The 23819-nt window shown below is 39.8% G+C and overlaps 2 protein-coding genes across 8 annotated transcripts in view; both read left to right on the top strand.

Annotated features, from left to right (window-relative positions):
* Window positions 1–8924, top strand: part of LOC143214328 (uncharacterized) — a 404553-nt gene extending 395629 nt beyond the window's left edge. For all 4 annotated transcript variants that reach the window (XM_076435226.1, XM_076435223.1, XM_076435225.1 and 1 more), the window contains 2 exons: window positions 4469–4560; window positions 4926–8924. In XM_076435226.1, coding sequence (XP_076291341.1) covers window positions 4469–4545 — 77 coding nt within the window. In that variant the 3' untranslated portion in view covers window positions 4546–4560; window positions 4926–8924. The remainder of the gene's footprint in view (window positions 1–4468; window positions 4561–4925) is intronic.
* Window positions 8925–16927: 8003 nt separating this feature from the next.
* Window positions 16928–23819, top strand: part of Mp (collagen XV/XVIII-type protein multiplexin) — a 295739-nt gene continuing 288847 nt past the window's right edge. For 3 of the 4 annotated variants that reach the window (XM_076435605.1, XM_076435604.1, XM_076435603.1), the window contains exon 1: window positions 16928–17702. In XM_076435605.1, coding sequence (XP_076291720.1) covers window positions 17692–17702 — 11 coding nt within the window. In that variant the 5' untranslated portion in view covers window positions 16928–17691. The remainder of the gene's footprint in view (window positions 17703–23819) is intronic. The other variant, XM_076435602.1, reaches the window with a different exon arrangement.

Genomic DNA, 23819 nt, shown 5'->3' with positions numbered 1-23819 from the left:
CCTTTCACGCTGCTCCGGCAAAAAGAAGTCAGCGATTTTTCGTGTAATCACTAACTTCTTCCTTCGTTCCATGAACTCTGTCGACCCACTATTTTTCTGTATAATATATCGAAAAGGAGATTGACGCAATTGTACACTAAATATTTCTGCTAATAAGTTTTCTTCACTTTATCAAACAAGATCTACTTCATGGATCTAAACAACTGATCCTGAATCTCGTATTTTCCAACTAATCAATTCTGGCGTTAATCGTTGGACATCGGCGGCCTGTTAATTACGAAAAGCTGAAGAAAGGGATAAGGGCAGGGACTGAAACGGTTCTGAAAATAACTGTTTCAAACTGTTACATATGGGTTCTGATTGTTACGAGAATATCGGTGACGGTTACAAAATGCTGGAGTATAAAATTTGACAGGATTTTTATTTATTCCAGACCTGCGGAGGCTAGTACTACTGGAAATAAGATTTTGTTTGATTCCTCTTTCTCTCTCTTGAAATTCTTCTACAAAAATTTCATAAACATTCGCAGAGGGAGTCTAGTTATAACATCATTTTGGTTCTTCATAACTGTTTCGAGAAGGGGAACCGGTATCATTACAGTTATCAATCCCAGGATAAGGGTGACTAATCCGAACACTCTTGAAAGTAAATCGAGCATCGCTGAAGGTTAATAAACCCGCAGTAACAGCATAAGTTCTATATAGTTCGAGGGGTTGGAGGGAAGCGGCGCGGCGTTTCCTCTTGGAGCTCATCAACCGGCATTACTGCGCTACGCTAATAAATAGCCCGAAGTTGAGGTTGCGTTAATACGTTCTCCTCTTACACACTCTTGCGCGAATTTCCTACGGTGATATGCTATCAAGCACTTTGCCGATCCATATCGTCTAGAATGCGTTAAAGTTGCCGAACGCGCGTCAAAGGGAACCGGCATGTAACTTTCTGCGAGCAGGAAATTTTGTAATACCGCGGCACCCGAGCGGGAAAAAAGGAAACGGGCGAATTCTTACGGAACTTTTATTGTCCGGGGATTACGGTATCCGAACCCCGTTGAGTCGTGGGATCCTGGGAAGCGTACCCGACGTTCCTGCTGCCAAGAAAAACCCTGTTAAGTAACTTTTAACCGCGTTTCACCCTGAAAAACTACGCTTGCTGCTACTTTATTTCGTACAAATTCGATCAGCAATTACAATCCTCCTCGCAAAGTTCATTCTGCAACGCTAAAATATTTTAACGTACTCACTTGTCCATTAATTGATTTTCCATTCTGAAAAAAGAATATTCAACATTCCTTTTCTTCACAATAGAAACAAATGAGGTATAAAGCTGATTGAGTTACATTGTCCAAACATTTATAAAATAGAAAGCATTAAACATACGAGGCATCGTTGAAAATAGGACATTTAATAATTGGACTAATTTCTTCAGACAAATTTCCCAAGCACATATAAATGTTCATTTGGCGAACGTACTGCGTGCACACGTCTATAACTTATTATTACGAACTTTCCTGTTTTACTATTTCATGGAACACGACGAACTCGCGAATGAAATGCGCGGCTGACAAAGAAGTTCAAAAGTTAATTTATACTCGTTATTAAGTTAACACAACTGGACGATGCTTCTGACAATGTACACTAATTAGCCATGGAAGTTAGACCTAGTTTGCATCGGGTAGTAACGTCGACAGATCATTATCATATGGATATACCCACTAACTATACGGAATCAAGGGTATTCAATTTGGACATGCAGCTGTCTCTGCATACAACCACATGCGAACGATATCAAGTCACACTGCTAAGTGTTTGTTAATCGATCAATATTTCTACATCGTGATCATTCTACTATCATTTTGCGACGCGTATACGCGTAACATGATTCTGCAGATTATATGTACCCATAATTATGAACGTGGTCTAACAAGTCAAAATTTTAAAAAATTAGTTCATCAGTGATTTCATACCACATTATTTTCAACTAAATTAATTCAATGTAATTTTTACGATGTTGTGAAAAATGAACCGTTAGGTACTGCCTGTTATTTTTATATTATATTAAATTAATTTAATGTTAATTATGGAAGTGGTCTAACAAGTCAAAATTTTAAAAAATAAGTTTATCAGTGATTTCACACCACTTTATTTTCAACTAAATTAATTCAATGTACTTTCTACGACATTGTGAAAAATGAACCGTTATGTAGTGCCTGTTATTTCAATATTATATGGAATTGATTTAATGTTAATTATGAAAGTGGTGAAAGTCAAAAATTTATCGAATTCACGAGACTTAAAGCAGTAGATGAATTTAAAAACCCTGTTATATTATCTTCAATCTATCAAACATATTAAGAAAGAAGATAAATTTCTATTCGACTCCAGTTTGTTGCAATACAGGATAAAGATGTTTATTTTTCGAGAACGTTTATTTTTTATTTATCTGAATTCTCAATCTAACAAAACGAGAACCAGGACACGCACAGCCAAGGCAATAACTCAATCCAATTTAAAGAGAACGTTTCAGAAAGTCCAACTACAAACTTCCACGAAAATAGAATGCTTCCAAAAACGATTCTCCCGACGAAGAAATTTGAAAAGATTCGACCCGCCCATTCCCCAATTACATCTCTCGGCAATATTTTTCGCTAACGCAATTTTCCGGAGCGGTCGGTCAGAAAGTTTTCGCAACGATTCCATGCACGCTCGAAATCATTCGGAATATATCCTGGAAAGTACTTTCGATTAAGTCTGCCGACCGGATGTTTTGAGTCGGCCAGTAATTCGTTCCTCTTCGTCGACGATTAACTCGACCAGCATCACCAGCAGTAGCAGCAGCAGCGACGGAAAAAAGTTTCGCAATGGAAACGTTTCCTAAGGTAATGGTGGAAGCCATAGGTAAAACAAGGAAGCTCGCAAATAAGAAAGTAATTAGCCGTAGAAGGCACGAGCTACGGGAGTTAATTCTTATTGCTAATGGAAACTCCTGCTGACAGAGGGTGTGAGAGAAGAAGAGATAAAGTGAAACGGCCCGGTTTGCGGGACACACTCCCCTAATTTAAGAACATGCAGTTTACATTAGCGGGGGTTCCGCGTTACCAGGAAGGGTGGAGGGAGGGATGGAGACGGTGTCACGAACAAAGTATCATAGCCATCGCGTCCTCGTATCTCATAAACTTTTTGGTCGGATCGTAATCAAAAGCTTAACGATCCCCGTAAAGGAAAATGGTATCCGCGGCCGTCATTTCCTCCGTCGCGCAGATATTTTCCTTCGAGAAACTCATCGACATGTTTATCGACGGCGAACCCATCGATTAACAGTTACCCAGCATTACCGTGAAAATAATAGCGCACGCAGAGAGCATGTTAATATCGATCGCGATACTGTTACACCGGCGACAAAAAAAAAACGCCTCGGCTTGGCTACCCTCCTCTCTTCTTTATGCAGATAAATACAAATTGGTTTTCTGAACGGCCCTCCGAGTGCCGTATTAATAATACAGAGTACGTTCGAGTTCCCTCAGGAAGTTACACACGGGCTGATCCCCGAAACAAGAATTGATTACAATACAAATCGAAAGAGGAATTGCTGCATGAATTTTCTTCTTTACCGTGATGGAGAAAAATTGATTCCGTCCGGGGTACCGAAGACGATATTAATGATCGAGGAAAGAGATTGAAGTTGCTCTAAGAAGTTCAAGCGAGATATTCTGTCGGGAAGAATATGGTCCAGATTTGTTAAAACGTCTACTCTCGAAAAAGATTTCGACACGGCGCGGTGTATTGGCCTCGAGAATTTAATTTTTGGATTCATGTTCGATTATATCGTTTCAAGCATTGCATAATACCATTATGATGTGCACAGCTATGCACGGGATCTTGTTCGATTTGTAATAGTTTATAAATTATGTCTGTTGCCAAGACACTCAAGACAAGGCATGTTAACAAACAGAAGACAGTACCTTGCCGACTGTAAACCGAGCAACACGCACATTTACTAAACAACTTTCATAAAAAGTCCTACAGAAAATAGTTTCAAGCATTGCATATAATAACATTATGATGTGCGCAGCTATGCACGGGATCTTGCAATCACTTAAAATTGAGTCTATTATTAAGTATCTTAAATCAAACTAGATTCATGTTCGATTTGTAATAGTTTATAAATTATGTCTGTTGCCAAGACACTCAAGACAAGGCATGTTAACAAACAGAAGACAGTACCTCGCCGACTGTAAACCGAGCAACACGCACATTTACTAAACAACTTTCATAAAAAGTCCTACAGAAAATAGTTTCAAGCATTGCATATAATAACATTATGATGTGCACAGCTATGCACGGGATCTTGCAATCATCAAGAAATTTTGACAGTCTGGAGGACAGCTTGGGGATGCAGTTAAAATCGATTCTAATATTAAGTACCAATGTCTATATCATATTTTTTAACAAAACGTGTGATATGTTTGCAGGAAGCTTCGCTGGTCGAGTGGCAATTAATGTCCCTTTAGTGATGTTGTATCTGGCACTTATCAAGATTTTGAATTAACCCATTGAACACTAGGTGAGTAAATTATTTATAAAAGTGTTCTAATATCTTTGTTAGAACTGCCACAAAGCGAACAACCGTGCACGGTTTAATATTTAACAAAGAGAAAAAAGTTCATTCACCTAACACGCAACGTAGACACAACACAATTTTCTCGTTTTTAGCACTCGCGATTTTCTGGCAGGTGCGTACACGTGGACCAGCACTATTGCGCCCGTGAATTCGTAAAATTCCCGTCCGAGTCTCAACAAGAATTTGTTGTCTTTTTTTTTTGGTAATAGCCTGGAAGTTCACGTTGGAATTTTCACACACGAATAATCGAAACGAGAAATTTGTTTCCGACGAGGGTTCTACTCTAATAGTAAAATATTTGATTCCAGGTGGTCGCTTGAATGGAGCCTCAAATCGACTGGCAAACGCGTGTTAAAAGGCCAACAAGTTCCGACATTTCGTCTTGCTGCGCCTAAGATACTAATCGGCGAACGACATTCATCCCCGCGTTAAATGTTCTGTCGGAAATGCGAGGAGCCCAAGCATCGAAAAGTTCGGCCGACGTAATTTCATGTTCATCGTTCGCACCGAGAAAGTCCTGTTTCGCAACTCTGTATGCATACATTGTACGCGCTGTTTAGAGTGTTATTTGTATCGTGTAATGAGATTTTATAGGTGGATCGGAAACCAAAGATAATTATTAGAGGAACTCTGTTGACCGAGGGGGATCGAACGATTTCGAGATGGGGCGGCGGAAACAAACAAATAAATGAATAAATAAATGGATCATCGAGACGTGTGGCGTGTAAATAGTGTTCAAAATATTTCGATCGTATATTATACAGTTCGAGTCATATTGTAGACTGTGTTTGTTACTCTTCGTGTTACGTCAGATTCATAATATATTGTTTAAACGGATACAAACGCGTATGGAGAGCATCCGGTACGCGACACACATACACACACAGCGGTATAAGATATATTATGTATATAAATATAAAATGACACGGGGCAGGGGGAAGAGAAGAAGGTGGCCGATACAGATATATATATAAATAAATGAATATATATATATGTATATTGACTATACGTAACTTGAATGTGTAATTATTTTAATATGTGTAAATAGCTGCGACAATATGCTGTAAACGTGAGAGCTCGCTACTGTGCAGAATAGTTCAGAGAGAAGGATCGCGCGAACATCCTCGGATTAGCGAACTGTACAGAGTCTGCGATAAAGTTGCGAACGATTTGCACACGTTTCCTCGACGCGGAAGGAACGCCGGTTCTTCCGCAACAACAGCGTAAACATTCAAGCGAAATTATGTTATGCAGCCGCGAAACCCGTTGAATGCTTGCGTGTTATCACCATCGTTCCTTATCTTTTCCACTTTATCTGAACGATAAGGGTTCTAATGGATTGCGAGCGCGTCTGCAATTATTGTAGCTGTAGCAATTAATGCGGTGCCTTTTTATTAGGAATTTGTCGTTCGCTGTATTGACGATTTCACTTTACTGATGCTTTGCACTCGGAGCTATTCCAACTCGAAAATGAAACATTTCTTCCGACCTAAAATATTTTCATTCTCTATGATTTTTTTTAAATGAAATCGATAGCAGATAATTGCACAAGTTGTAGGTAATAAGTTGAGAGTAAAAAAGAAAATTATATAGCCACTATTCTTTTATAATTGTAGAAAAGAATTCTTTAAAATTTAACCCCATATATGATTATATAAAATACTTAAGTGTTTAGTAATTGATAAGATGCAAACATATTTAATAATGTAAACAATATTTTGTTTAACACCGCTCGAGTGCTAAGGGTTAATGTAATGTGATTAAACCAGTGCTTTACGAAGCCTTCTTTGGTATTTTGAAAACGTGTGTCAGCTAATTAATTGTTCCTTTGAATAAGATTCCAAAGAAGCCCCTTTCCGAAATGATTAAGTTTGTTAAACTGTACAGTGCCTCATAAATATTACGGTTAATACTTCAGAATAGCAAAATTGCGGGAAAATGTTTCACTGTAAAATGGTGTAGGGATTGTCTTAGTGGAAAGGCACCGAATTATTTTCTACGTTTGGTATGAATCTGGTACTCTGTGTACTCTGACTGAAAACAGGCTGATCGAGACTCGATTTCAGTTAACTTTCTTTCGTAATCTATACGATATTTCTACAATCCATTAAGTACTCTCTCATTCGGGTAAAATGAAACATCTCCGGCGATTTTAAAACGAAAGGGCCGCCAGAGATTCGTTGAATGCTCGTCACCTGTTCCGAGTTCACTAGCATTTAACGAGTTCTTATTGCATCGATAAGTATAACTTATGTGTACTTCACTCTTGTTCAGGTATTTTCATATTAATACATATATTTTCAATACTTTAACGGATCGAGACCGAGAGCCGATCAATCGAACTAAACCTCTTTTAACTTTGTTTTCACTGTATTGTGAATCATACCAAAGACGAGCGACACACCTAAGCGAGTTAGGAGACGAACCTGTGCGCACCAAAACTTGAATTAACGGGATTAGGCCTAATTTGTTAATTTATTTCGCACGCTGTTCGACTAACCGTGTTTGTAACCGAGACTAGTCTACGAACGAGTGAAAATTCTTTTTCTTTTCTCGACGATTGAATAAGATTATATATCGTTTTGTACATCAGAGATTGTCACGGAGGAATAAAATAAATGTTTTTGCGTTATCGTACGACTGTTAAGCGATCTATGGTGTTCACCGATGATCTGAATGCGTGTGAGCCGAGTCTAGAGATCCACATCATACTTGGTCACTTCAGAATGAAAGGAAATCTAGTAGTCGTTATAGTTGTAAATAAATTGTCTCTGTAGCACTTCTAGTCGTTTAACCAAAAGCCTATCAAGTTAAAAGAAACAAAGAGAGAAGTTTGTATTATAATTTAGGGATGTAGCGTCCGAAAATTTTAACTATACGGAGGCTTGACACGGGAGATTTTCATGTTTGTAAAGTTATATGCAGTCTGTACCAAAGGAATTACTGGTCCGTGTAGCTATGTTACTAACAAGGAACATTCGTGAAGTGTCTGTTACCAATTTCGGCTGTGTTAACATTTACGACGGAGAACATATTGTACCTACAAGCGTGTAGCGATTTTTACAGTGTCCAGAAAGTAGAGACAAAGCGTATTTTTTCAAATGATTTTCAATTTTGATGAGGATAATCAAGGATAATTTTTGAACCACTAATCTTCTAAGATGAAAACTTGAGTTTTTAGCATTTTCTCGCCCAAATCTACTAGATTACACAGGGAAAATGCACCAATTTCTGGTTACCCAAGCTACAGAGTAGCCGAACACTCAAGTCAGAAAATTTGATTTTGGAAAATCGCTGTGCGACTCTTAGATACAACATGTCCCCTACGGTTATCATGGTCTTTGAATAACTCAGTTATAAGAATCTCTTGGTTACCCCGATTGTCACTTTTCCTAGGAAGTATCTACCAGATATCAAGTTAACAGAATTTGTTGACATGAAAGTTCATGTACCGGTCGTTTGAACCGCGTTGACGAACACTGAAAGTACCAAAAATGAAAAGATCTATATTCCGAAACATACTCGCAAACGATCCAATCCTTATCGAGTTATTGTAGAAGAAAGTACTAAAAAAATTGACAATATTCCCACACTTTCTCTCTCTTTCTCGACAATTAATCAAATTTCGTTTAGCGTGTGAGATTAAAGATGTCGGACCTATGAAATAAATGACGAAGCAGAATTTAACACAATTGTTACACCGTTACTGTTGTTTTGCGTCTGTGTACTTCGAATAATCAACGCGATGTAATTTTCTACAAAGACTTGCGTCGAAATTACTTCTATAAATAACACGTAAATATTTACAATCCACTTGTATGTATGAAAACAGCAAACAAACTATACATATAGATATATGTATTATAATATATGTATAGTTTAATGGTTGATCGAATTTCTTAAAACGGAAGAAATAAAATTTTAACAAATATATTCCTGAAGACCAAATGTTTACGTTATCCAGATTTTTATTTCTTAAGATGATTGATTTAATAAGCAAAACGACAAGTGTTCAATTAAAATTATAATAAGGTGGCTACTTTATTTTGATCCTCGTAACAATTTTTCAACTATCCATTCATCCAGTTAAAGAAACAAATCATTGAATATGGATGTAATTATTTTCTTTAATTGGCAAGCGTTAATAAGGAAAATGAATGGAGCATTGCTTGTAACTCCGCAGCGTATGTTAGTTAAAGAAATTATTTGAATATGTACCCTATACAGCTAATATACAAAAACGATTGAGAAATGTCATTGTGTATTTTCGCTGTGTTTTATAATGAATACAAAATAAATTACAGAATTGAAAATTGTGTTTTGATTTGTATGGTTCATACATATATCACTGTATTAATTATGTGCAGTTTAAAATAGATTGCATTATATGCAAAGTAGTCCTACGGAACGGTCGCCATGATATTTGTGCTGATTCTAATAGTTTAATATGGATACATATGTTGAAAAGCAAATGTTTATTCGAGTTAATAATTATGGGGTTAATATTTACCTCCGGAAACCAGAAATGTTTGCCTGTTTCCGGCGCAATCCAGTAGATTTGGGTAAGGAAATGCCAAAAATCCAAGTTTCGATTCTAGGAGATCAGTGGTTTAAAAATTATGCTTGTTTAAAGTTAGTCGATTTCAAGTTTGTTTAATCGGTAAGGGCGCCGCCATCTTGGTAGGTACTGAGCATCACGCGTCGTCCTAATCATAGCCGCTAGATGGCTCCTCAAACACGCGCTGATGTCGATAACGTAGATTTCTAAGTATAACTGGGTCATATTTCCAAACGTATGTGCTGCCATCTAGCGGCCGCGCAGTAAGTAGCACGCAGCAATTACATTTGATGGTATTCGATATAGTTTTGTCACAGACTGCCAGCCTGCCAGCTGCCGGCACCGACGAGACTGTCAGCCCCTGTGTTATTCAGCGGGCCGGATAACCGGGTCACCGACGAATAGTATCTCGTCCACCACCACCCCACCGACGAGATACTATTCGTCGGTGACAGGGGTTAGTATCTCGTCGGTGCCTGTGCTATTCAGCGAACACACAAGTGGGCACGGGGATAACGTGGAACTTACAGTGATCTGAAATACCACATCGCGCTAAAAGTTTTTCCACCGACGATAATGGTGTCAAAATAGTGCCAAAACATCGTCTGAAATATGGCGGAGAATGTAACATTTAACACTTTGATCGCCACGTCACCCATATCTGGGTGACGGGTATGCTTCCGTGGGGGCCCCGTCACCCAAATATGGGTGACGCTCTTCTTGTTCGAGTTAATTAAAAATAGGATTTTATATAGGATATACAACATGAATTCTCCCTTTTTGCTGTGTTTACGTTCTGTGTACCGACGGTCGGATTTGGGCCCCGCGGGAAACTTAGCCGAATTACGCTGGGCGATCAAAGTGTTAATAATAATCGATATGGTTTTGTGAGAATTCGCATTCTCACCGATGCGTCGCGACTAGAATCTCCTCAATGGTCTTCTGCATCGACGAGATCACGTCGGATCTTTAGTCTGCATCAGAACCTACATCATCTTTAGCCTGGATTTGGTTTTACTGTGTCGTTATCAGATGGCTCCACCATTCACTTATTCTGATACCACAGACGGTGCTGATACAGTAAATCCTCTATAAACGTAAATAGGCCGTACACGATAAGCGCAAAGAAATATCCTCTCCACTGTAGTAATCTGATCTCGGCTCGTGTATATCGGTGTGAACCACTACACACTGATGCGACGCGGAGAGTTGCAGTCGTTGGCACAGTTCAAAGGCCCGTGCGTCCTCACAATGTAATATCAATATAAAATCTTTTTTATTATTACTTATTTTTTTATGAAACTTTCAACAATATATTTGTGGCATTTTTCTGATTAAAATAAGACCAAACACGACATAATTTCAACTGTATTTAGTGGTTTAATTGACGATGAACGTTTCGGGCGCAAGGAAGGACAGCGTATGGGAAAGGAAGAGACGCAGGCGGAGAGTCGCAGTCGCTTCGGCTACGCGCGGTCTCCCTTTACACGCGCTGACGTTCTCTACGTTAGGCTCGGTCTTCGAAGATAAAAAAAATAGTGTCTGTCTACGAAAAATGCAAACGAATCTCCCCGAGTTTGTCGCGTTTAGTATCACAGAGGATTTTGATAAATATATCAGTAAGAGTTTCATTGAAAGTTATTTACGTTTCAAACTTTTCAATTAAGATCACGATAATCATTCCGAACTGTACAATGTAGACGACAAAATGATACAAACATTTTTCTGATACATATATCGATTTACATATTGACCCTCATAGAGTAATTGAATTTGTCGAACAACAAAGTTACAAGCCAAATACAGAAAATATGTACTTTGGATCGATGTACTTTGTGTTAATTTCTTGGTAATTAGCGAGCAAAGTTATGTGCCTTTGGAATGTCACAAGGATGTGGGAACAAATTCCACCCGCGTATAAAACACACACGGCGGAAGCATTCTGGAGTATAAAACAGGTTTCCACTGGACTCCAATTAACCAGTTGGAGATTTACGTCGGTTCATTTGGCTATCTAGTTAACTGGTTAACTGAAAGACAAGTGAAAAGACGGAGATCGAGGGACGAGCATTTTCTATCTCTATTCTAGATAAAGAGAATGCCGATTTTAAGCGACGCCACGAACACGTCAGATATGGAAATGCATTGCTCGAAACCTGTAATTCTGGCATGCGAATACCATGGCATCTGCTTCTCCTTGTAACAACGTGCTGAATAGCTAATATTTAGACTGCGTACAATGTTTATACAGAATAAATAATCTTATTAGTACCGTCATTAGTATCGGGTCTTAATTTCTCTAGAATTAATTAGATTGTAATTTCGAGACAATAACGAACATTAAACTCTTGATTTTCACCCATTTCAATACAGATACCGGCTTCCTACAATTTTCATTGTTATGGCTTTCAAGTATAAACCGTGTTATTTCGGAATAATTATTCTAACGGCCCGCTAATAGTTCGGCTAGCTTCATCATAGGGTCAAATGACGTACGGATACTCTTGTGTGTCGCATGGTGGTCCACTTTTAGTGTGTACCCTGTACTATTCCGGATCAATGGTCACTAACAAGAGATTGTAATTGGTCAGCTGACCAAAGCGGACCGCAATGTCACACGCAAAAGTGTGAATCTGTAACTCGACCTTTTAATGATGCTGGCTGCTACGTTAACCGAAACGCTGGGATAATTTTGTCAAACATGGTTTCCCTGTGAAAACTTTATCGGTGAAAACAAATACAGTGGGTGTACAAAGTATTCGTACACCTATTAAAAATGAATAACTTTTTTCGAAATTGGATCCAACAGCTTGAGGTTTTTTTTTAGAATGAGTCTAATGTGTAAATAATTTCTTTTAATTGTTATTGGTCGCAATCGCGAAGGAAAAAGTGAATCTGTGTCCATCTCTGACTGTATTTTCCTAAATGCTAATCGTGTGTGAGAATGAGGGATACATCCGTCTAGATTTTGTAACTCTTCGCTTATCTAACAGGATCAAGCAGTATCTTGATAAAATCGTCGTGAATTCTTCATTTCGGGTGAAACAGCTCTGAAAAAAATCGTGTTGGCCACCCGGAATTTTTCGAAAACCGAGTTTCCTATGAAGAGTCGTTCTTCCACACGTCTATTTATTGTTTCACGGGTGTCATCGTTGCCTTTTCGGTGTAGTTGTGAGCCGCGGGACACGGTGTACAGTGAACAATGGTTCACTTTAGGCTGCCTGGAGCTCGGAACGGTCGTTCGTTGCGCGAAACAACTGAAAGCAACCCCCGCCCCGAACCCATTCGGATGTTTTCGGTTCTGTGGAAAATTGCAACTTCGTTGATCGACGCTCGCGGTTCGCTAGTCAAGCCCCGGCGCGGCGTGTCCACATCACACTGCGTTTCCGACGTAATTTTACGAGACGAGACGAGGCGAGGCGCAAAGCCGCGCGCGCGATGCGAAACGCGTGCGTTTGACAATATTTCAGCGTACGTGCGTGGCTGCGAATATTCCAGGTGCATTCAAGGCCGCAAATGACCGGAGGGTTCGCCTATTCACCAAAGGAACAGGCTCGTTCGGCGAGGGTGGCTTGATGTTAATTGAAATCGTAAAATGACTGAGCGGGTGTCGTTGGGAGGGCGCCGGCGCGTAAAGGGCTGCCCTAACCCCCCTCCACCAATTCCTTGTATCTTTCTCTTTCTCCGCTTTCTCTTTCTCTATATTTCTAGGCAATTCCGCGGGGCGTCAAGCGAACCGGGGAAACGTTTGTCGCTTCGCGTGAGTGTCACCTGGCGAAATGTCGCTCGCAGACGATTCACATGAATTTCCGGTCGCTGAGGAGGAATCTCCAGGAAACTCGGATCCTCTGATGACAGGACAAGCGTTACGTGCACTTGAAACCCTTCGCCCTCAATATTTCCACCGGTGAATCGTGAACGCGCCATTTTTCTTCCTCTCCGATATTTATCAGCTGCTGCAAAAAGTTCGTGCGGTTTCCTAATAATCTTTTTTAAAACTTATTCAAGTATCGAATAAGTAGACTGCGGATCTTGTGGCATCTGAAAATTTTCAAAAATTGCTGGAAGACAAAATTTGATGGAATTTTGTACGATTTTTATTTACTCCAGATCTACAAAGGCTACCACCACTGGAAATAACATTTTATTTAATTCCACGTTATTTATTATTTATGTAATAGACCGTTTGTTCTGTCGTTTACGAAACATGTGGAATTTTTCTTTAGAAAGTAGTATATAGTACTATATAATACTATATAGTACTACAGAAAGTAGTATGAGTCAATGTTGACTCAGCTTCCAATATCAGATGGTTAAGCTTTGTACGGTGAATGGAAACGGAGAAATTGTCGGAGTTGAATGTAGAATGGAAACCATTATTGGGAGTCTAAGTGGAGTCTAATATCTTTCACGCTTTGATATAAGCTTCAAGTTAGGCGATGTCTTCTCAGCATTGAATTTAGGTGGTTATCGTTCTTCGATTGTCGTAATCTGTTCAGAGATGTTGCACGGAAAAGATCGCAGAGATTCAACACATTTCGCGGTGGCACTTTGTTAAAAATAAATAATAAATTATTTCAGTTATTGTTCTCGTTTCAATTTGACTGGCCGGTTTTTCTTGATGCATAAAATAATTTTTATTCGAACATGGAATGTTTTTCCGACAAGAAGACTGCATCGGAAATATTTCCAGAGACGCCGGCTGGATTGATAAAATAATTTCGAACAACCGATGGAAGTGCTTTTGCCACGATCTAGTACAGAGCGAGAATGGTCACGCATAAATAAGTACGTAGATTAAAATATCGTCACGGTTTTAGAGCAGAACGAGTTATTCAACGAGCAGCCGGCTGTTCATTGTCTCGATTAGACATCGGTAAATAAATTGCCTGGCGTTAAGTCGATGAAACCTTGGGGCGCCGGTGTTTCATCGTGATAAAATAATTCCGACTGCTCGGCAAAGTGAGGTGTCAAAGATTGGAATAAACAGGCGGGAGCCCGTTGCAGCCGACGTGTAATTAGATGTTTCAGCTTTTGCTGGCACCCTGATCAAGCCCCGTCCGATGCGGTCATTATGGCCTTCGATCGCTAGATGAAACAATAACCGTCTGATCGTAACTTCATTGCCGTGTCTATAATGCTCGATTATTCAGTCGGCAGAACGTGCCCGCCGTTATTAATAAACCTCTCTCTCTCTCTCTTTCACTTTATCTCTCTGTGTTATTACGTACAACCGATTATTATTGGTACGCAGACACTGTTTACGATCGGTAAATAATTCCAGTCAGATACGGCGTGAAAGTAAAGAGTGCCCATTAATATCATCAATTACAACGTACGCTCAGGAATGAATAAACATTCCGTCCGTTCCATTGGTATTCTCTGCAGCGATCGCATTCGAAATCTTTGGACAAAGTTGAGCCGAAGTCGACGCGTGTAAGTGATTGGCTAATCTGTCGAAAAGAAGAAATAGTTTCTTGTGGCTTTCGAGACAAACCTAGATCACCAGGTTGATCGACGAAGAACATCAAATAAACCTGTCGATATGGTATGTGTAGTATTGGGTTAGCGAGAAATTAATTTCGGTATTTTATTAAGTTGAAACGATGATGACCTGAAATCGCACTTGGATCAGTTTTTTTGCCGATAAGGGTCAGCAGTTTTATGAGCGCGGAATTGTGAAGCTACCAGAAAGATAGCAAAAGATCATCGAACAAAATGGAAAATATTTTATTGATTAAAGTTCATTATTTCACCTTGAAATATCGAAATTACTTTCTTGCCAACCCAATAGAAAAATTGCAAACAATTTTCTGCAACTCCATTCTACAGCGTTTTGCATAGTCGACTGTGAAATGAAAGCGTAGGCAGCCGCAACAGTCGCAAGCATTTAAAGAGTCATAATGGCGCCAACATGTCAATGCTACACGACTTCTAATGAACACAACGATGCCTTCATAGGTTGAGTCCCGCTTGCTCCAGAAATCTTGACATTGACGGGAGCGTTTTTAAAAGTGATTACATCCATGAAGCAGCTGCTGCTTGGCTATTACATCAGCTTCCACAGAAGCAGAAGTTATCGTGAACCCAGTTGACGTAACTCGATCGAATCGAAGCTTATCTTTCTTGTGCTCGAACGATTTACGATCGAAGTAGCGAAACGAGAAAACGATAATTGAGGTAGGTAACGTACTGCGATCACGAACTTGCGAGATTCGATTCCTCGTCGAGTGGAAACACGTCATATCTGTCTTTAAATGTCTGTCGCTACCTCATAGATGATTGCACCAGTGAGTAATTCATTAACGTAACAAATAATGCATGCCGCACTGCATTTGTTTCGACCCGAGGCTATTATTGATGACAGCTTGGTATGATGACTCTGTGTCTTCATCACGGTGCTTGATTATAGCTATCAACGCAACGGATCTTCCGAGTTAATCCCAACGCTGTCAGTCGACGCGACGTGTTTATTATCGCAATGTTTCAAATATTTTTAAAATAAAATCCGATTTTTAAATCAGCCAGCCTCGCCGAGTCTTATTCCAGAGATTGAGTGACAGTATTCACGAAAAATAAATTAAACAATGTTGAAACGAACATTTTCCTGGCCAGAGTTTTTTTTTCAATTTTTCGTTTTTCCGATTATTAATGTGTAGAAGCCGGTGACAGACTCATTTTCATACGAAGCGTACTAATCACAGCGCAGTAAAAGGAACAGGCCGGAGAGCTATTTATACCTTTACTTTATTCATATTATTTTCCAGCTCAATACCGATTACCGCTGTCAGAATGAAATATTGCGAGACCTACATTACTATCTTATACTTCTCTTTCCCCCCATTTTATTCGCCAACATTGGAATGCGTGCCACTGATTTTCACGAAATTGCGAAGCTCTTGAAAACTAGGAGCACTTAATCTGTGATTTCTTCTTGAAATGATTTTTATCGGAGAAATAAGCAACAGAAAGCTCGACATTAGTTTTCGTTCTCGTATGCAATAGTATCATGAATACATATACTGGAATATAGTATATTACAATACTGTAGACCTTCGATTACCCGTGCTAATTAATGGAACATGATTGTTCGGATAATACAACAACTTATATACTTCTCTATTTTTTTGTAGATATAATGTCATAATAATGTATGCTATATAAACCAAACTAGGTTTACGGCATCAATAAATAAATAATTAATTAATTAACTACATAGCTTCAGTGCTTCATCCTTATTGAAGTGTGCGGTAAATCGTGTAGCGTATAGTTTGGTTTAACGCAAACTAATCCTTTGTGGTAAGTATTCAGACGATGAAGAATTCGAAAATCAGTGGCCCGGATAATTAAAAACGATCAAACGAACTAACCTGTAGATGAAGTTCGATCGTAATTATATGAATAGCCTCGTTCGAAGAGATTATGAACGAATGAATGAAATATAATCGAGATTCTCTACTGTATATTTGAAATCTGAAAAGCTAAACTTCATAAATGTCTGAAAAGTGGTTCGGGTGGACATAGCCAGTTTTGATACTGTACCACAAAATTCGCTGCCCTTCCGGTTGACCCTTTTCAGGATCCTGAGGCGAGCATTCTGTTAGCCAATTGCATCGAAGACAGATCGCAATAATCCGCGAAGACGAGAATGAAAAGGATTTTCGTTGATTTCGTAGCAGTGGCGGATTCACTAAAACAGATTTAGCCGGCGGCCGGAAGATGGCGACGCATTGGCCGGCGTCGGGCGTCGTGTCGGCGGCAGTCGCAAGGACGACACCGTCGCCGCCACGTGGGGAGCGAATTTGAATCGGCCGCCATTGACACCTCGTCGCCGGCTCGAAAGCACGTAGAGTAGCGTGTCTGGTCCAACTGTGAACCATATCGAGCATCAGTCCTGAACAACGATAAACCCTTTAACCAATCTACCCTACCTACACCAACATTTCATCAACGTGATCGATCAAAAACCTTAATCGCTAGAAGCAATGCGAAAAGGGCAAAACGGTTTAGATGGTGCCTAGATCAGCTCTGCGAGAGGTCTAGCAGAACGCCGGCAGCCTACTCGTGGAGTAGGAGGAGGATAGGAGGGAGAAAAATCGAGAAGGAAGCGGCAAGTGTCACGAAGGGACTGTTGTCAGTGAGTGGTGGACCGTGGAGCCGATTGGGCTGTCAGCTGCGCTTGCTAAAGTAGCTCGGCTACCTGCGGAGTTGTTGCGTCCAAGGTGAACGCAGAGTGTGATCAGGGGTAGATCTCGCTGCCGATCAGTGCCGGAAGTACGTTGACCTTGCTCCCGAGGCGACCTTGGCGATTGGCGCCACTGTCGACCCCGTTTAACCCGGGTATCGAGCTGAAATCGAGTACCGCCTTTCTCTGCCGTTTGATCCGGGATCTATAGCACCGAGTGTCAGTGACCGTTTGTGTGTGCTGTCCCACGAGTGATTCTACGCTGATTTACGACCGGGTGAACGGGCAGAGAAGATTGAACACCTTCGCCGAGCTGATGGAATGACCCAACATGTGGCCTAGGTAAGTTGCCTCCTGCAGGCTCTGATGATCCCTGCCAGGTGAATTAAAGGGTGAGCGAGGATGACACAGCCACAGGTAGCCACCGAGTAGCCTATCGGATAGCTTCTTGCCTGATTTTAACCTGTGGGATTTTTAGGTTTTTGACCTTGGATTTCAGCTTGGGAACCTCGGTTTTCGAACTCGTGGATTTTTCGCGTGTATAATCGTTGCTGCTGCTGCTACAGAGGTGTCGTTTCGACGGGCGTGGTAATGAAGTCCTTGTGCGCAAATGAAAGGTCGTTCGTTTTGTCGGAAATCGAGTTCACGGGCGTAAACTGCCGCTTCATTTACCCCGCGCGATGAATGGACGCTCTGGGACTCTATTCCGCGGTGTTCGTTGACCTCGAAGTCACCGTTCGCCGGGTCTCGCTTTGAATTATGGGATATATTGTACGTTTGTAACACTGGGTCAAAATGGACTCACTATCCCGGGGCTAATACTTGATTTCGGTAAATTTTCATAGAGAAGGAGTCACCTGATTTTTCGATGACTTTTTTCAAATTTTGTTGTCAAGGTCATCATCCTTGGCAATTTCGCATTCGTATTCTTCTTCGAACGAGATAACCCGATTCTTTCGACTGGCAGATCATTTTACCATTTACCGAGACTGGTTCTTTTTTTGTTGTAGCTACTATCCGCAGATTTTCAGCCGGGAAATCGTAAAAGCGTTCTTTCATTTTTTGGTCTCGATTATACAAGGTATAAAATATGCAGTCGCACTTCTGGATAACCGGATTTGCTCTTCAAGCACCCATTCTCGGTCTAAAATCCCTCTGCGTTCATGTATCGTTCCAACGGAAACCCAGTCGTCTGTAATAATCGAGCCAGGTACGTTTCCATGAACGACTTAGCCTCGACCCTCTGAAGTGGGTGCACTTCGTTGATGTTTCCTTGAATCACTTAGGTATTTATTTCTCCGAAATTTCGCCTCGTTATTATTTACAGCGTGATTTTCAATTCGGAACATAATCAATTTATGTTGGTATCCAATTTATTTTAACGCCTACCGAATTTGTTGTACCATTTTGTATTGTATTTTATTTATTGAACGAAAAAATCATGGGTACAGCTCGCCCATAGATTCAGGAACAAAAATAAATTATACATGTTTAAGTAGTTTATGGATTACTTATTAGGGTAATTTTTTTGTATTTTAATGATCATTTGCTCCAATTTCACCACTAGATTAATGGATTAACGATACTTCTACGTGGCTTTTAGAATGAGGAATCGTTCAATTACCAGAATGAACTTTTACTGAGAAAAACAGTAACTTGCATAAATATTGTCAGCTCAACGACCATCGTACCGAAGAGCTACTACATAAATGATAAAAAATGAAAATCGAATGGGGATCATTGAAATTCAAAAACTGAGAAACTTCCAACGCGAATCCACGAATCTCCTCGCAGCTTTCAACGGTCTCGAAGAAAGTAACTCGTAAATCTTTCGTTCCGGACACTCTCGAGGGGTTGTTAAATCGATGGTTATCGCGGCCGATGGGTAGGTGACCTAATAAACCACGATACACAAGAGTCCCGCCGATACTCTCGCAATGATCCATCAAACGGAACGCAACGGTCACCTAGAGATCCGTATGTACATCACGCGTTGTCACTGTTTCGACACATTTGTCGCATTGCCCGCGTGTCACCATTGTCGCTAACGTATTCCCCGATAAGAGACGGAAAGAAACAATGCCGGGAGGCGCAGGACCGCCATGCATCGCGAGTGCATTACGCGGATGCATCGTATTAATCCTGGGAAGGTGGCGAATTCGCAACTTGCCGTGTTTTCGGTCCAACGACATAACTCAACGCGTTTGTTTTTTTTTTTCGAATTCCCTCCCTCACCCCGGGCCACCCACTCTACGGGTGTATTCGGGCAGGAGAGAAAGAGTGACGTGAAGGGGTTGAAGGGAGAAGGGGGTGGGAAAGGGGTGGAACACACGTGCCACGTGACGGCCGCGTGTTAATCCGCGCGGAGTGTATTTACGAGTCCGCTCGCATTCAGCGCACGTGTGGCGCGCCAGCTTTAACGGAGAGCTCGTAAGCGTAACGCGGAATATCGTGTTGCGCGTTGTTCAACATCAAGTCGTAGATAAAATCTACGAACGTGTCGTTCCCGCGGACTTTTCCTTCCTTCCTTTTCCGTTCTTCCTTCCTTCCGCCCTTTATGCCAGCCCTCCGCGCACGGAATAGCCGGTTGATCCGTTTTAAGCTTCGACCAAGATTCGTTTCACGCCGCGCTGTGGTCCACGCGTCCTTTTACAGGTTCGAGAGTCTCGTTTCTGCAGGGAAATATCGAATCCAGCTCTAAAGATTTTTATTAGAAACAACCTGAACGTACCTACTTATACGCTACCGCTCAAAAGTGTCCGGACACTTTCTTGTTCTCTAAAAAACGTAGTTGAAGTTAGTAGGAAAAATATTTAGAACAATTTTGTCACTTTTAATATTTCTCAATAATATATTATAATTTCTATTCATAAAAATACAACGGTCTCGGTGCTTGAAAGGATTTCAAGTTTCTCTTTGTTTCACTTCTAAGGTGTAGAGCGAATTCAGAGAATTTTTCAATACAAATACTAATAATGAAATATTAACAGAATAAAAAACTAGTAGAAAGATTCATGCGATTAGTGCAAGCGGTAATATTTAGTATTTAATCTTGGCCTAATATTGGTAAGTTTCCACATACACTAACGAGCATAACTGATTCAACACACTTTAAATCAGAATAACTTTTTTATGAATGGACCAAACGACTTCAATTTCTCTGTAAGGCTAGAAGAATTGGTTTAGTAAATGACGTCTAAAAAATATTTTGAAAAAATGCACATACGATCAAAAGTGGTAAAAAGGCCGAAAATCTTGAAAAATTGTAATTTTTATCACTTTTGATCATTTATAGCTTGTAAACCAATTCCAATCAAATTTTCAGAGCGTATATCATTTATACGAGTGGACCAAACACATCTTTTAAATTTTCGTTATTGGTTCAGCTAAAAAAATAGTAAAAATCAATTTTTACTATTTTCTTCGCAATTCCGATCAAATGCATTTTTTCGAAATATTTTCTAGATGTCATTTAGTAAACTAATTCTTCTAGCCTTACAGAGAAATTGAAGTCGTTTGGTCCATTCATAAAATAGTTATGTATTCTGATCTAAAGTGTGTTGAATCAGTCATGCTCGTTAGTGTAGGTAGTTCATAACTTAAAACGTTAGATATTCCATAAGAAAGTAATAAAAATCGATTTTAGTCACTATTGTAGATGCTTACGTAACTTTTATGCGTTGCTATTATACATTTCGCAAGTGTCCGGATATTTTTGAGCGGTGGTGTAAATAGTTCGTACACAGTGGTCCATAATATCTTCACAGAAAAATCCACGTAAATGCACATCACAAATTTTATAACCATGTCGGAACCTTCACTGTCAATTGTTGTATAAACGAGAGAATGCACCTACGCGTGTCTCTCTCTCGTGTACCCATGTCGCCATCCACTCGACCGCCTGACATTTAAACTGTGCCTGCCGGAAATTAGAATCTGAAGTTCTAGAATATTCCACAAGGAGAATCATTCTATTCTCATCATTTATACGAGAAAAGAAAGAAAGTGGAACCGAGAGATTCGGGAATACTATTCGTAGAATGCAGAAGACTAATTTAATCTGTCCGTATCCGTAACAATTACACGTTGAAAGAACAGCCGAAGGAAATGCAATTTACTGCAAAATTGATGGACCGGTGTTCACAACGGTAAAGGTTCCAAAGAGAAAAAGAATAATTTATTTCTGCGAGATGGTACCGTAGCAGCAGGAAACTTCCGCGCCATTTCCTGGAACGACGACTCCCTGGAAGTTTGGATCGTGTCGCCTGTTACGTTGCAATAAGATTTCCAGAAAATTGAAAACACCGAATTATTCACCGTTCTTCTATCCACGGGGTAACGAGTTCTCGAATTTCGCTGTCGATCCTCGTCGATCGTCCTCCCAGTCGAAATTTCCGGAATAAATGGACAGTGCGCGAGAAAAAGTCATATGTGACGCGTGAATGATAGCTCGCCCTTGTGCAAAATGGAGATGCGTCAGTTGCAACAAATCAATTCTTTCGATTACTGGTCTGTATACATATATTAGGTTGGAGGGAAAGTTCTGTCGCGTATTTTAAAGAATACATTTGAATCAATCTATCAAAATATAATTTCCACTATTTCCCAATGACTCACTGGCAACGTGCGTTTTGGATCTACAAGCAAAATTAACTCCTTCATTCAAATACAACAGAACTTTCCCTCCAACCTAATATTATTAAGGGGACAAGAAAATCATAATAAATTGTTGTTAGTTTTAGTCGAATACTTCTATCAACTCCACGAGGGCTGTAAATAAACGAAGAAAATGGAAGAGATTCTATAAAGAATGGGAACAAGTTCGAGAATGAAACTGAGAGATTGTATGATGATGAAAAGTGAATTGTCGTCTATTAATTTTTGGAATGTTACTGTTGGACAATGTCCAGGTGTCGTGATCTATGTATTGATCGCTTTCAGTGTTTCTGGTTTCATCGAAAACAGGAAACAGATTAAAATGACTACACGGCTCGACAGTGGAAGATGACCTCGCTGTTTGATACAGCATCGGTTGTTTATGTCCTGTCGGCTAGATTATTCTCTATAGTACTACATGGTTTCATCGTAGGTGTAATATTTATAATTAAGCTGCAGATCCTTGCAGATCTTTCAAAGAGTACATAAAACATTTGCAACGAGAGGATTCATCCGAGGAGATCATATATATTCTCGTAACACATTATTTGTCAATTAGTGGTACATACATATAAGCAATCCTTTGATGCAACGCTTAACTCGCATCGTGATGCAATATCAATTGCAACACGGAAGTGTCATGGACCCCGGAGCTTGCCTCGAGGAACTTTCGATTGTATATGCAAATGCGCTTCCCCCTCTCTCTGTCTCTGTCTCTCTGTCTGTCCATTTTATGCTACCTTGTATTTAGACATCAGTTTCTTGACACCTTTCTAAAGATACTCTGCACTGACCACTAGACTGCGGATCTTTATGCAAAATAAAAATTGTCTGCATCGATTGCAAGAAACAGAAACTAAATCGAATGTTATTTTTCCTGAATGATTTTAGTAGAGGAAAAATCATATATTGACATCTTCATTTTTTAGAATTTTTCATTAATTTCGAACTTCTACTGATCAGTTTATTTCTTCTACCATGGACAGTAAATAATATACAATTGTTTGCCATTATAAGGAAGATTATATGGAAGAGTATTGTTATCCTCTGCGAAACCTCGTTTCATTGTGGCATAAATAATGCCATCCATATATGTACCGCACTTGTATCCAGAGACAGAAAAATATTCATGGATTCTTCTTCGCCGAAGTATTGAGAGATATCGAGAAAACTTTCAATTTCTACCCACACAGAAATCAAATTTCCGCTTTCCATGGAAATAAAACAAATATTCTTGTGTTGGTGTTCTTATTTTGTACAATATACGGTTCAGCTTACAATTAGTTTGTAGTCTTCGGGTTTCAAATGTGCAGAATATTAGCATACGTATAATGAATTCACCGGCAGCAATGTAAAAGTACAATTAAGCTGCTTTCGTTTTTCATCAGCTTCCGCGAGACTACGACCGCTTAGAAACTACTTGAATAAAAGTTATGATACAATTAGCCGCTTACGAACTTCTATAGAAATGTGGCGTGTACAATGCTAATTTGTTACTGATGAAGTTGACTGTGCTGCTGAAGCACGTGGGAGTTTATGTCAAGCAATTTAGGTGCAGGTCTTCAGTTCTGTGTTCCAGAAAATACAAGTTGTTGCAATTGTAAATTCTGTATACAGTTTCCAATTTAATCTCCTCGGTTTCGTCAGAATTGCATAAAGTCCGCCGTCTAAACAATAACAAACATTGTACTCGAAGCTATTAGGTGTGCAAGTAAGTTCTTCCCCTTCTTTTTCAAAATTCAAGATTTTATTACATTTTACGTACATAAAATGTAATCAAATTTTGCCTGGTGACTCCCAATT

The sequence above is a fragment of the Lasioglossum baleicum genome, chromosome 12 (genome assembly GCF_051020765.1).
Source record: "Lasioglossum baleicum chromosome 12, iyLasBale1, whole genome shotgun sequence".
NCBI classification, from domain to species: domain Eukaryota; kingdom Metazoa; phylum Arthropoda; class Insecta; order Hymenoptera; family Halictidae; genus Lasioglossum; species Lasioglossum baleicum.
The sequence above is the reverse complement of the archived record's forward strand: the minus strand, read 5'-3'. Positions and strand labels throughout refer to the sequence as shown.